This window comes from Rattus rattus, chromosome 3, assembly GCF_011064425.1.
Source record: "Rattus rattus isolate New Zealand chromosome 3, Rrattus_CSIRO_v1, whole genome shotgun sequence".
NCBI classification, from domain to species: Eukaryota; Metazoa; Chordata; class Mammalia; order Rodentia; family Muridae; genus Rattus; species Rattus rattus.
In genome coordinates this window covers 45,502,346-45,515,416 of record NC_046156.1, presented here as the reverse complement: position 1 = coordinate 45,515,416, position 13,071 = coordinate 45,502,346, and the positions used below count along the sequence as shown (strand labels likewise).

General features: G+C 36.2%; 1 protein-coding gene across 1 annotated transcript in view; it reads left to right on the top strand.

Moving 5' to 3' along the window:
- Col11a1 (collagen type XI alpha 1 chain) overlaps positions 1-13,071 on the top strand; it is a 189,869-nt gene that overhangs the window by 50,000 nt on the left and 126,798 nt on the right. The window contains 1 exon segment of the mRNA XM_032897445.1: positions 10,554-10,679. Within this exon segment, the coding sequence (XP_032753336.1) occupies positions 10,554-10,679 (126 nt within the window).

Here is a 13,071-nt window from a genome sequence, read left to right as displayed (position 1 = left end):
TTAATGCAATAACCCTTCTTTAACATCGAGAGTATAGAAATTATAAGATAAATATGTACTTTTGTGGAAAACTGTTCTATACAGTCTGGTAAATGTTCCTTGAATTAGACGTATATTTAAATAATGTAGGATACAGTTTGTTTTCATAAAATTGGTTTCTTAAGTGCAGTGTTTGCTGCACTGTCAGGGCTGTGCGAGCTGTAGTTATGAGAGTGATTCTGTGGCATCTCCCATTCTTTCCTTTGAATTAAGGTCCGGATCCAATTGCTGATATATATTTCAATCAGACCAAAGCTGTAAGCATTTTGGCAGCTTTCCTTTACCCCACAAAATACTGGAGAAAGTATTATTAATTGTATGAAATGCTTGAAAAAAACAAAAACAGGTACAACATCAACAGCAGCAGCAGTAGCAACAACAAAACAACACTGTCATGAGACTTACTGTCTTGACAGATGCAGAGGTCTCAGTAGGTCAGAAGTACATTGTTAACTGATGCAATCTGTAAGAGTTTTAAACCCAAGTAGGATTTGGTGTCAGGCTTCTTCCTGGTTATACAATCAGAAACACTATCAAAACATACCCTGTTTTTTACAGGAATTTCTAATACTAAATTTGAATAGATATTTGGGGCTGAAAGGAACATCTGTTGGATAGAGAGTAACGTTCAGCTGTGTCTTTTTTTCTCTTTTATGTGTTTTTATTTATTTTGTTCTCTGTTTTCTCCTGGTGTGCTTGGCTTGTTGATAATTATTTTCTTGGAACTTTTTGTGGAGCATTTACAAGTGAAATCTATAGCCACATTCCTTAAACTTTATACTGGTATTTCAATTGCCTCCAAAATTTTGAAGGAAAAAATTGGCTTTTAACATATGCAATTTTATGTTTACAAATAAATTTTATTGATTATTTTCAGGGTGCCTTGGGGAATGCAAGAAAAGTAATGCTACTATCTAAATATTTATAATTGTTATTTATTATAGAAAAATGATTACAGATCAATACCAGAATCAGCGAGGCTGGAGAGGTGGCTTTATGGTTAAGAGAACTCACTGTTATTGTGGAAGAGTTGAGTTCAAATCTCAGCACCTACATAGAGTCTCAAATCTGATTATAATTCCTGTTCCAGGGGCATCCAATGCTCCCTTTTGATTTCTGTGTCCTCTAGGAACATTCATGGTATGTGTATGTATATGTACACAAAACAGTCACCTACATAAAAGAAAAAAATTAACATCAACAGCAGAACAACAAAAAGAAAAGCCAATGGCAAGGTCCAGAAGAGGAGAAACTTGTTCTTGTGGTTCTTAGTTTACAAATATTGAAAATGAATCTGTTTCTGGGGAAAGAAATATTTGCCTGTAGATCCATATATTTGGTGCTTACTAAAAACCTAGACCGTGCAAGCTGAGTGTGGACACTATGAAGACCACAGAGAGCAAGACTCCTGCTTTTCTATTGTTTATATTCCATGAAACAGAGTCTCTTCTAGTAATAGCCTGGATCTTTGCTGGCAAACGACACACCTACTTTTTATCTTTAAAAGTTTTGTTTGTGTGTATGTATAGTTAAAACATCAAATCACCATCTTAGAACCATTAAACACATGGCACTCCAATAACATTAGGAAACAAAATCCGTGCTTGCGAAGATGCAAATGGCAAAGCTGAGGAATCTACTGAACATCATCATTACCTTTTTGGGGGCTTAAGGAGAAAGAGAAGAAAGAGCGGTGTAATGATACATCAACTAATAAATACCAGCTCTGTATTATAGGAGCAAAACACCCTAGATACCTCACACAAACAGGAAAACCTTATGCACCTCAGAGACCCATTTGGCAGCCTCCCAGCAAGGACAGTGGATGACAGCACATCCTGATAAGAATGTATGTAGCAGCTTATGAGTGGTTTTCAAGCCAAAGCAGAGGAAAGGAAATTGACCATGGTCCCACCATTTCTCTTGGAGTGTTCATACTAACCCGAGTAATTACACTGGTTCTCAGCAGCAGAGGCAGATGTCTTTCTAATGTTAGGCCTGTTGAAAGAATTGAAATACTCAAAGCATATTATACCATCCCTGCTTTCCTTAAATAGTGATGTTCTTTTAATAAAATAAATTTATTCACATAAGATTAAAAGTGTCTTCCGGTATTGCTTAAAACTGAAAACAAAGGTGTCTGAGACAGGGAAAGTTTCAGCTGTAAGCCACTGTTAAAGTAAAAAAATGAAGTTACGTGGTTCTAAGATATGGCAGTATCTTCTAAGATATGACAATATCTCTGTGGGCTAAATAGCCCAATTTCAGAGGTGAGCGAGTGGCCCAAAGCAAGACTGGATTTTAACAGCACAAATGCTTTGTCCTTATATTACACCTGTTGCACACTGGAGACAGAGTGGCATGAGGTGTGTACCCAAGGACTTGTAGAGCCCTTTCTATATTTCTGTGCTAAGTCCAGGTCATGTGATCTTCTGGGCTATTTTCTATTGGTGTTTGCAACTTTCTCTTGTAGCCATTAAAAGCTTCCAGAATCTCTGCTGTTACTTTAGCTTCATGTCCTTCACAGAGCTCTCCTGGGCACGACCCATCTAGACTTCCCAGTGCAGAGTCCATCCTGGCACGATTCTACTGTATTCCTAGGAGTAAAAAGAAACAAAACACTCAGTAAACACTTCTATCATCGCAACTCTTGCATTGTCACCCAAAAAAACTAGATTACATGGTGTATACTGAGACTGGCCACCAATATCACCAGGCCCAGTAGTAACAGTCATGCTGTTCTTAACTGCCCAGTGAATAGTGGAAGATGCATAAAATAAGTTTGGTTCTCTAGGCTCTTCTTGTCCTACAGTGGGGACAGGGGCCTTGGAGATTTTTGGGATTCCTTCCATTGCTAATGGTTAATATCCCAGTACTTTCTTTGGCAAGAGACTGCTTCCCCACACCCTGCTTGCCTACCCATGTCCTATTCCAGTAGGATTTCTCTGTTCTCTAACTCTGTCCAGGCTGTAATGTTTCTCAATATATTTGTCCTGCTTCCTGTTTGTCACTGCAGGTGACTTAAACAAGCCCATTGTCCCTGTGCTATTATCAGGATACTTTGCAGTATCCAATAGTCTGTTGTTTCTCAATTGAACCTTGGAGCACACTTAGAATGTCTCTAAATTCCTTGGCAAGGAGTATAAGGGTGACCTTTGTTCTAATGCCTGAGAGGATTCTCATTTCCATATGAAATCTAAGCAGTGATACCTTCACGGTACACATCTATGGTGTTTACACAGCACATTTTCTTCATTCATTTGTCCACTGAGGAGAAAAGATGAGTCTGTAACTTGGTTGTTGTCGGTAGTGACAAGGTGTGTACATATTCCGGAACATGTACTGTTTTTTGACTTAAGAGCATCTCCATATGCATCCCAAGTGAGGATTTTGAGAAAACGCTCCAATAGGAAGAGTAATAACATTTACAACAGCTATGTAAACATTCATCTCCCACCACACATTTGCCCTCTTGGTGATTCTTACCAGGGTGAATTTCAGTTCCGTTTTTGGTTTGGCTAAGAATGTTGTATATGTTCTTTTCATACCTTTATTGATCATTTATATCTTTGAGAGCTATCTGTTCAATTCACCTGACCTTTATTGGTTGGGTTACCTATTTTTGAGGGGTATATAAGTCTTGAGTTTTTTAATATGTACTGACTATTAATCTCCTGTTTAGTGAACACTGGCATAGAATCCCTCCTACTCTGTAGGCCTTTTTTTTTTTTTTCCAGAGCTGAGGACCGAACCCAGGACCTTACACTTGCTAGGCAAGCACTCTACCACTGAGCTAAATCCCCAAACCCCTCTGTAGGCTTTTTACTCTGTTGTTTCCTTTGCTGGGCCGAAGTATTAAGCTTGCTGAAATTTTTTTGGTATAGTCTTAGAATTATATTTGGAGTTCTATGCGGCCTATTTTGGAAGTAGCTTCCTAGTTGATATTTTGAAAACTTTCCTTGAATAGTTTCACAGTTATATTAGAATCTTTGATTAAATTATAATTAATTATTTTATAAAACAAGGCATAGACTTCTACTTTGTTATTCTACATCTGGATAGCAGGGTTTCAGAGCACCATTTGCTGTAAAAATTGTTCTTTATTCAAACTCTTCAATGTCCAGTCAGTGGACATCACTAGTTTGGCCTTTGATGAAGAGAACAGATGAGTACACATCATACTGGGACTATGTATTGAAGGTGGGAATAGTGGCAGTGGCACAAGTCAAGAAGGGTACCCAGAGTCCTTAATCCAGTTTGAGAGTTCACCTACCCCATGGCCAAAGTATCAAACACTTCTCTACCTTCTAAAATTCTACCTCTCTCTAATATCTCCCACTCCCTGTAGGGACCAAATTTAAGCATAGGGTCTTTGAAAGACATTGAACATCCAAACTATGACAAGAGTTCAAGAAAGAACTGAATAGTTTCCAACAGTAACTCTAATGGTAAGGAAGAGAGACTCCTGTGTTAAGCCAAAGGGTATGGTGGAGTGAAGCATTTCTACCTTTCCACCCCTCGGGGTTGTTTTCCATTTTCTGTACCTGTAAGAGTCTAGTGAAAGAGTCTAAGAAAAATAGTTTTTGACCATAAAATAAGAGATAAAAATTCTAACAATATGGTTTGGAGAGACAGCCGACAATCTTTCTCTGCCTCCTCCTCCTTCTCCTCCTTCTTCTACTTCTTTCTTCTTGACACTAACTACTACTGCATTAAAAGAAGAGCATTTCCCCATAATTATCTTGTTTACATAGTACGCCACTGCATATTTCCTCTGATTTCCCCAATGTAAAAGTTTCTTCCTCTTTTCCTCCAGATTTCCATCTTCTTTAGAGTTGGAAATATGAAGCAATAAATAAATGTATTTCCTATAATTATTTCAGTGCCTAGAAATATCGAGAGCAAGATGGAGTAGTTTTATAAGAGCAGAAATTCCCTTTCTCTCTTTCCCTCATTTGTTACCTTTCTGTACCTAGAGTCAGTATGTCACTTAGCCTTCAGAGCATTCACTGTTGAATGGATTCAAGATCGATGTACAAACAGCACAAAATTCAGAAACTGGATACTTTCCTGTTAAAATCATTGTATAAATTTTATTTAAAATTATTAGATAAAATAATATTGTTCTTTAGTATCTATCATTTATTGTACTAATATCTAAAAAGAGGAAAAGGGTTTCTTTACATGGGGATTTAATAGATTCCTTTTTCATTTACTAATTAATTCACTAATTAATTAATTTACTCTGCATCCCAATTGTATCTCCCCCTTCCTCTTTTCCTAAGAGTCCTACCTTCTCCCCTGTCTTTCTTCCGTGCCCCCTCCCTTTGTTCTCGAAAAAGACAAGGCTTTCCAAAGACATCAACCCCCTTTGTCATATCAAGTTGCAGTAGGACTACGTGCCTCTTTTATTGAGGTTAGACGAAGCAGTCCAGGGAGGACAAAGGGATCCAAAGGCAAGCAAGAGAGTCGCAGACAGTCACTTATCCTGCTGTTAGGAGACTCACACGAAGACCAAGTTGCACACCTGTTACGTATGTGTAGGAGGCCTAGGTCCATCCCGTGCATGGTCTTTGTAGTTTGTGGTTTAGTCTCTGTGTGCTCCCATGTCCCAAGGTTAGTTGATTCTGAAGGTTTTCTTGTGATGTTCTTGCCCTGTCTTGCCCTTGAATCCTTCCTTCTCCTCTTCCACAAGCTTCCCCAACTAGCTACTTCTTATTTGCTAAAAATAGTTTATAAAATTTTTATGGACTATTTATTTACACTGAGATACCTTGCTATATGTTGCACGCTGATAGAGATGGGGATGTGCTATGGGAAATGTAGATGCTAGATAACCTTGTGGAGCAAACTTGCAGCAGAGTGATTCGTTACACTATGAAAGTATATACACTGTTTAATTCCAGAAATTTCCAAAAATCCCTGAGATGCACAATGGTTGCTTTGCTTCTTCCCTTTAAGATTTTAACAAAAGGAGATGGAAATTTTAGAATGAAACTTACTGCCAAGTTTTAACATGAGAACTTTAATCTAAGACTTGGAGCAAACAGAAAACCTTGTGAATGGTGCTTGCCATTCAGGAGGTTATCCTATGTCAGTTGTAATGGAACATCAGCCTGGCATCCCAGGTAGCTATCTGGTTATACGTGAATGTGTGCTGCCGTTCCTGTAGTTCTTTTTGAAAGCAAATATTTTATCTACAGGTCATGTCATTCACGAGCCATGTATTGTTATGACAGCTTAGCTGAGCCTGGATTTTCATTATTTATTCTATGAGGATCAATGCTGTATGTCACAGTCAGTGGGTGGTCAGACATAAAGTTGAAGTCAACCAAACACTTGCTGGTCTCACACAGACTGGCAAGTTGGAACCAAAACCAGACTCTTAACACATATACATTAGATTGAATTTATGTGATTAACCTCTATTTTTGAAAAAAATCAGTATATAGAATAATGTATGAAATGTTCAAAACAATATCCTATCCCTCATTTTATTTATTTATTTATTTATTAAATAAATGAGGTGTGTTTGCCCACATGTGTATGAGAGAGAGAGAGAGAGAGAGAGAGAGAGAGAGAGAGAGAGAGAAACAGAAACAGAGATATATCACATAAAATAGTAAGAGTCTGTTAATGTCTGCATTAAATTTTGTTGTGGAAGAAGCTTACATAATTATGTATATAACTGGTAGTGATAGAAGTTTCGGTGAGATTCTTTTGCAATGCATAGTGCCATTCAATCATTTGTTCACAAAGCTTTTTTCCCTACAATCATTTTGCTCTCTCTTTTGGTAAGTCTCTACGTTCTATGTAAAAATACCATGTTGTGTAGCTAGTTGACACAGCTGTAGATCATGAAGTAATTCCATGATTTCTCCCTCGACCTTGGCTTTCAGACCATTCAAGAATGAAGATGTCTTTTTCATGCCTGAAGAGCTGCAGGAGTACATATGCCAGGTTTACTTGGTAATTTTATCCCTCTCCAGCTCTGGAAAATATTATAGCATCAAAAATAATATTTACAGCTCATTACACTTGTTACAATACTCAGGTTTATTTATAGACTATACTCACAACACAACATATGATTAATATAAAACAGTGTGTGATGCTTTCTGGGAAAATTGGAATTTTACAGATATTTCCAATATTTTCCTATATTATATTTTATGGCCAACTATTAAATACTGAAATAAGAATTTATAGTGGAAACATTAGCAACACCTCATTAGTGAAGTAAAGTCCAATAAACAGAATAATAAGTGGTTGGAAAAACAATGTCCCTCTCAACATCTATTTTACAAATAGAATTTTTGTGTGAGGCACTCCATTTCATGTGTTTCAGTAATTAAATACAGATCTTGATAATTTGTACCTCTGGAATGGATGCTCTCAATAGGATTTCTTAATTTGTTCATTTTCATTCAATTAAATGGACTCACTGTCCCAGATATTTGGGAAGGAAAATTTGGAGTTAGAGGTTCTAATTATAACCACTGGTGACATTTCTCTTATGTGCCCAGTGATTCCCATTTATTATTTTATGAGGTACCAGAATAGAGAGCTAATAATTCACTATTCTCCTCTTTGGGTAAGTCTTTGTCTCTGACAGTCCAGTTGCAGCTACTCTGTGCTTGATTGAAGAGTTTTGGTACATGAAGTGCTGACAATATATTTAGCTACTTGTATGCATTTTTGAGCCTTCAACAATCATTGCCGTAATTTACCTATATATCCAGAAAATATTGAAAAGTCACTCAGAAAAATGTTTATTTGGCCAACTTCCTATACTGCTTCATGATATGGTCAAGTAAATATTTTAGATTGGAAACATTAACCATAGTCTGACCATTAAAGTTCCTATCATATTTTTAGTTGGATGTTAACTGTGCTTGTTGTATTTCATGTTTCAGTGGAAATTAAATTTGCTTTTTTTCTACTTATTGGGATACTGCCTGATCATACATACATACACACATACATACATAAGCATGTTCAAAGAATTTTAAGTGAATCAACTAATGAATTAACAACAAAATGAAATTACTAAATAATTTGAATAAATGTAACAGATACAGAATTTGGCATGTCTCTGGTTGTAGAAAACTGTGTATAAGTCCCAGAAAGACCTAAGAAAGGTCTGCATAGCTCTTGTACTGCTGAGCCCACTCACCAAACAGAAAGTTAAAATTCATAGGTGTGATCCAATAGACAAAAAGCCTCCTAACACACTTGAAAGTTCCTACCTTTGAACACAGCAAATGGTAAATCCTCGTTGATCACCATGTAATGGAACAGACATTTCTGTGTCCAAAATCAAGAAAAAAATTACAGAACTACAAGCAATTAGTAACACCAGCAACTACTACACAGAAGCCAATAAGCCCTGACACATAGTTTTTACCTGGTATTGAACTTCAGATATAAGCAAAATCCTTAGAAAATTATGACATAGGCAAAGAAACACACACACACACACACACACACACACACACACACACAAAACAAACAGAAACTTTTCTTGCCGAAGAAGGACATTAAATTAGCAATTGTGATGCTGTATATGAGCCCCTTTTCAAGCACAGTTTTTTAAAAATAACATAATTTTTAGAGAATTTCATGTAACATTTTTATTTTATTCACTTTACTTTTCCCTTACGTATCATATGTATACATATGTGTGTGTACATGTGTGTATGTGTCATTCACATAGTTTTTTTTAAAAAAGTCAGTTTTTAAAATGTCTGAAATAACAGGAATCAGATTCATTAATTGAACACATGATCAACTAAGTATATTTTAAAAGTTCTCATAATCATTGAACACAAATTGATGTTTTTAGATCCTTGAGTGACTCAGCTTGTGCCAAGTTTCATGGCCTGATTTCAATGCCCAGGATTGAAAGTTCCCAAGAGTTTCCCCCATGCATACAATCCTTGCACACTAAATAAATAATACTTAATAAATAAATAATATTATATGATCAAGAAGGCACAAAATAGCAAATGTTAGGAGAATGTGGAGAATACTCAAGTACTATGAGTGAGGACGTAAATCAGCTTCGTCATTTGGGAAAATGTTATGGCATGTTTAGATTGGTTAAAAACTGAAATATCGTGAATTTATGTTTTTAGGTCTGTGATAGTTAGACTCTCACTATTGTGGCCAAGTACTTGGCAGGAGAGACTTAAGAAGAATTTTCCTCAGCTCCCAATTTCATGTTCCAGTCAGCCACAGGTGGGAAGGCAGAGCATCAGGAACCTTAGGCATTGGCTTATTTTGTTCACACGCATGGAGGAGAGTCCCGTGAATTAAAGTCCTCAGCATGCATCCTTCTTTGTATTCAGTTCAGGGCTCAAACACTGAATGGTCCTATCCTCATCTATGGTGACCCTTCCCAACCTAATAAATGAGTAGAAACGTTCTGCAAGATGTTGTCAGAGTTTCATCTCCTGGTGATTAAAGATCCAGTCAGTCAAAATATCTCTTCATTGTTTCTAATGCTGTATTCAATATGTTGTATGTAATATTTCCTCAATGAACATATATTAATGGATAAATGAGTGTTGTGTTGTAATTGTTATAAATTCTTTCTTTGTTCTTAATTTTCAAGATTTTTATAATTAATGTTTATTATTTCACCTAGTTCTAAGTAATTCTAGGTGATAAAATTTCAACAAAGATGGATTAATTTTGAAATGATTCGAAGTAAACTCAGGATGTCCAGTCAGACCAAGCTCTCAAATGTAAACTTCAGTCTTCAAATTTACAGGGTTTTGTCAGGGCAAGTGACTTGTGGGCATAGTTATATTTTCTAAGATTGTTATAGCAATGATACACAAATTCATTTTACATTTTGTTCTTGATAAATTAGATGTTTCTTTATTTATTGTGTTGTTTCTAAACTTTATGAAATTTAAAATTTTTAGGTACTCTTGTTTTACCTCTAAAGTTTGTTTCTATAAAATATATACAGATTTTTATATAAATGGTTTCAAGTATTTGCCAAAGTATTTTTCAACACTGTAGCAAATTTATGCTTTTGTCTTTATAAATACTTTTTTTTTATTTTTGCTCTATTTCTCATTCTTCTTTGTAATTGAGCATTATTATTCTTCTGAAACTGATTGTACTGTGGCCTTCACTTACAGGTTTCCCTAATAATAGCATTTCAGTGTGAACTAATCTACTTTTTTTTGCCATGGAATTACATATCCTTTGCATGTATTTCATTTGTCTTCGACTATACATATTTAATTATGAATTCTGTAAAACTGAATATTAATAGGTTGATTAATATATAGTATACTTTCTCTACCAGACAGTAAGACAGAGCAGTGTAATTGATTATTGCTTTCTCTCTCAGTCCTATAAGACTCATCTTTATAATGATATGTATTTATTTATTTCCCTTCTGCATATACATAAATGCAGGCCATTTGACCTTACAAACAGTCTGCAGGTATCTGTATTTTCACAGGTTGACTTTTTCCATGCCTGATTCTTTGCAGGGTGATATTCAGCAGTTCCTGATCACTGGTGACCCCAAGGCTGCATATGACTACTGTGACCATTACAGTCCTGACTGTGACTTAACATCCAAGGCCGCTCAGGCCCAGGAGCCGCACATAGATGAGGTAAGATGCAAGGCACAGGAGGCTTCGAAGTCCAGACGTTTGGCGATGCCCTCATTTATGGCACAGTTACTCAGTTTTAATTAAACTGTACTTTAAAGTGTGAGTCTTTGAACAAGAATGTGCTAAAAGGAAATTTGGTATTTTTTTTCTCTTTTTCAGGGTTGATTCCTTAAAGCTATATTTCCACCTTTTTCTTTAAACAGTTAAAACCACTTAAATATGGAAAGAGTATGTCTTATGCCATAGCAGCCATTTCCCAAATTTGGACATTACTTACTGGAGAGAAAAAAGTTCTGAAATTTGTCTTAAAGAGTTTAGGCTCTGTTATGTAATCAAGATTTTCTTCAGTTTTAATTTTCAAAAGTATTTTTTTCTTATAGGAAAGTAAACAATTTAAACAGGAAATAGTTTGTGAATTAATTTGTAATAAAATTTTTGTTTTAAATGCAATATAAAATATCTTAAGGTTATCCAATTACATCGTTTCTTGCCTTCCTTTTTCTCCTTCCAAGCCCTCCTGTGTCCTTCCCTCACTCTCTTTCAGACACATATACAACCTGATTACTCCTTATGTTACTTGTACAAATACATTTTCAGGGCTGAACATTTGGTAATGGATACCAATTGGTGTATTATTTTTCCGAGAAAACTGTATTTTGACATTCTCTACTTTTTAATTTTAATTTTTATTTTTTATTACTTTTTTACAGTCTAGTTGTTACTCTACCTCCAACACCCATCTATCTGACCTCTCACAGTTCCTCATCCCATCCCATCCCATCCCAACACCCCCCCTCCCCCAGCCATCGCCAAGAGGATATTCACCTTCCTACCTGTCCTGGTCAGGCCTCCTCACTCCCTGGGGCCTCAAGTCTCTTAGGAATTAGGTATATCTTCTCCCATTAAGACCAGACCAGACAGTCCTCTGCTGTGTATGTGTCTAGTGCCTCGGACCAGCTCAGGTATGCTCCCGGGTTTTGGTGGGTCCGTGTCTGAGAGATCTCAGGGGTCCGGGTTAGTTGAGACTGCTGGTCTTCCTATGGAGTTACCTGCCTCCTCAGCTTCTTCCAGCCTTTCCCTAATTCAACCACAGGGGTCCATGACTTCAGTCCATTGTTTGGCTGTATCTGCTTCTGTCTCCGACAGCTGTTTGTTGGGCCTCTCTGAGGACAGCCATGCTAGGCTCCTGTCAGTAAGCACATCACAGATTCAGTATTAATGTCAGACCTTGGAGCCTCCCCTTTGTGCTGATCACTGGGCATCCCTTCCCTCAGTCTTTTCTCCAATTTTTGTTCCTGCAGTTCTTTTAGACAGGAAGATTTCTGGGTCGAGATTTTGACTGTGGGATGACAAGCCCATCCCTCTACTTGATGCCCTGCCTTTACACTGGAGGTGGACTCTACAAGTTCCCTCTCTCCCCTTTTGGATCTATTTTCTTAAAGACTGAGAGTATCAACATTTAAAAGGGTGTTTGAATGTTGACAAAATCCCATTTTAAAAAACAGGTCAAACAATATATATGTCTTTTTAAAAATGCACTATTAGATACTACGTTCAAGTTTCAGCTTCTTAGAGTGAATGGATTTTTTTGTTTTATTATTATAACTGATACAAATTCATGTTGGTTTTTATAACTTAAAATTGCAAATTTTTGACATGATTTTAACTTATATGTATCCCATTGAATTGTGATACCCAATTCTGCCCCACAGTTTGGAAGCAGTATCCTTCTTTGAAATAGTGTAATGGTCTCATGAAGTCAATATGAAAGAACTAAGAAAAATTGCCTGAAGGTTTCCTTCATTCAGTTTTCAGAGCTCTTCGTTATGCGATGGATTTTATGGAGAAAAAAATATGGGTTAAGTGTAGGTTTCTATAGCTGACAGATCAAATGTATGTCACTAGTTCTGTGTTGAAAACTAATGATACTTATTTTGCATTTGCCACTTTTATAGGAAAAATAAAATCTCTTTCCTATAGCAGATATATGACTCTGCTTGGTGGAAGAAGAGAAGGCGGTGTTCTGTGGAGTATGGTTGAAAGTTATTATTCACTTTTTAACTAATGCGGCATATAAAAGGTTTAACTTTTAATTATTCAAGAAGAATTGACTCTAGTTAGCTACACTGATAGTTAAAAACAATAAACATTTTATATTAGCACTAAAGCATTTAAAAAGTGTGAGCAGTTTTAAAAATAATTTTAGATGGTAGCCATTAAATGTTTCAGCATATATTAAATGTATGTTTTAAGTTAATTTTCAGATATCATGCCAAAAAATAAAAAGCAATGATATTTTCTCAAGTTAAACACAAAATATAATGTGGAGCATGAGTTAGCCACATTGCTTAATATTCTATTAATATCTTACATAGGTAAACTTATTCACATA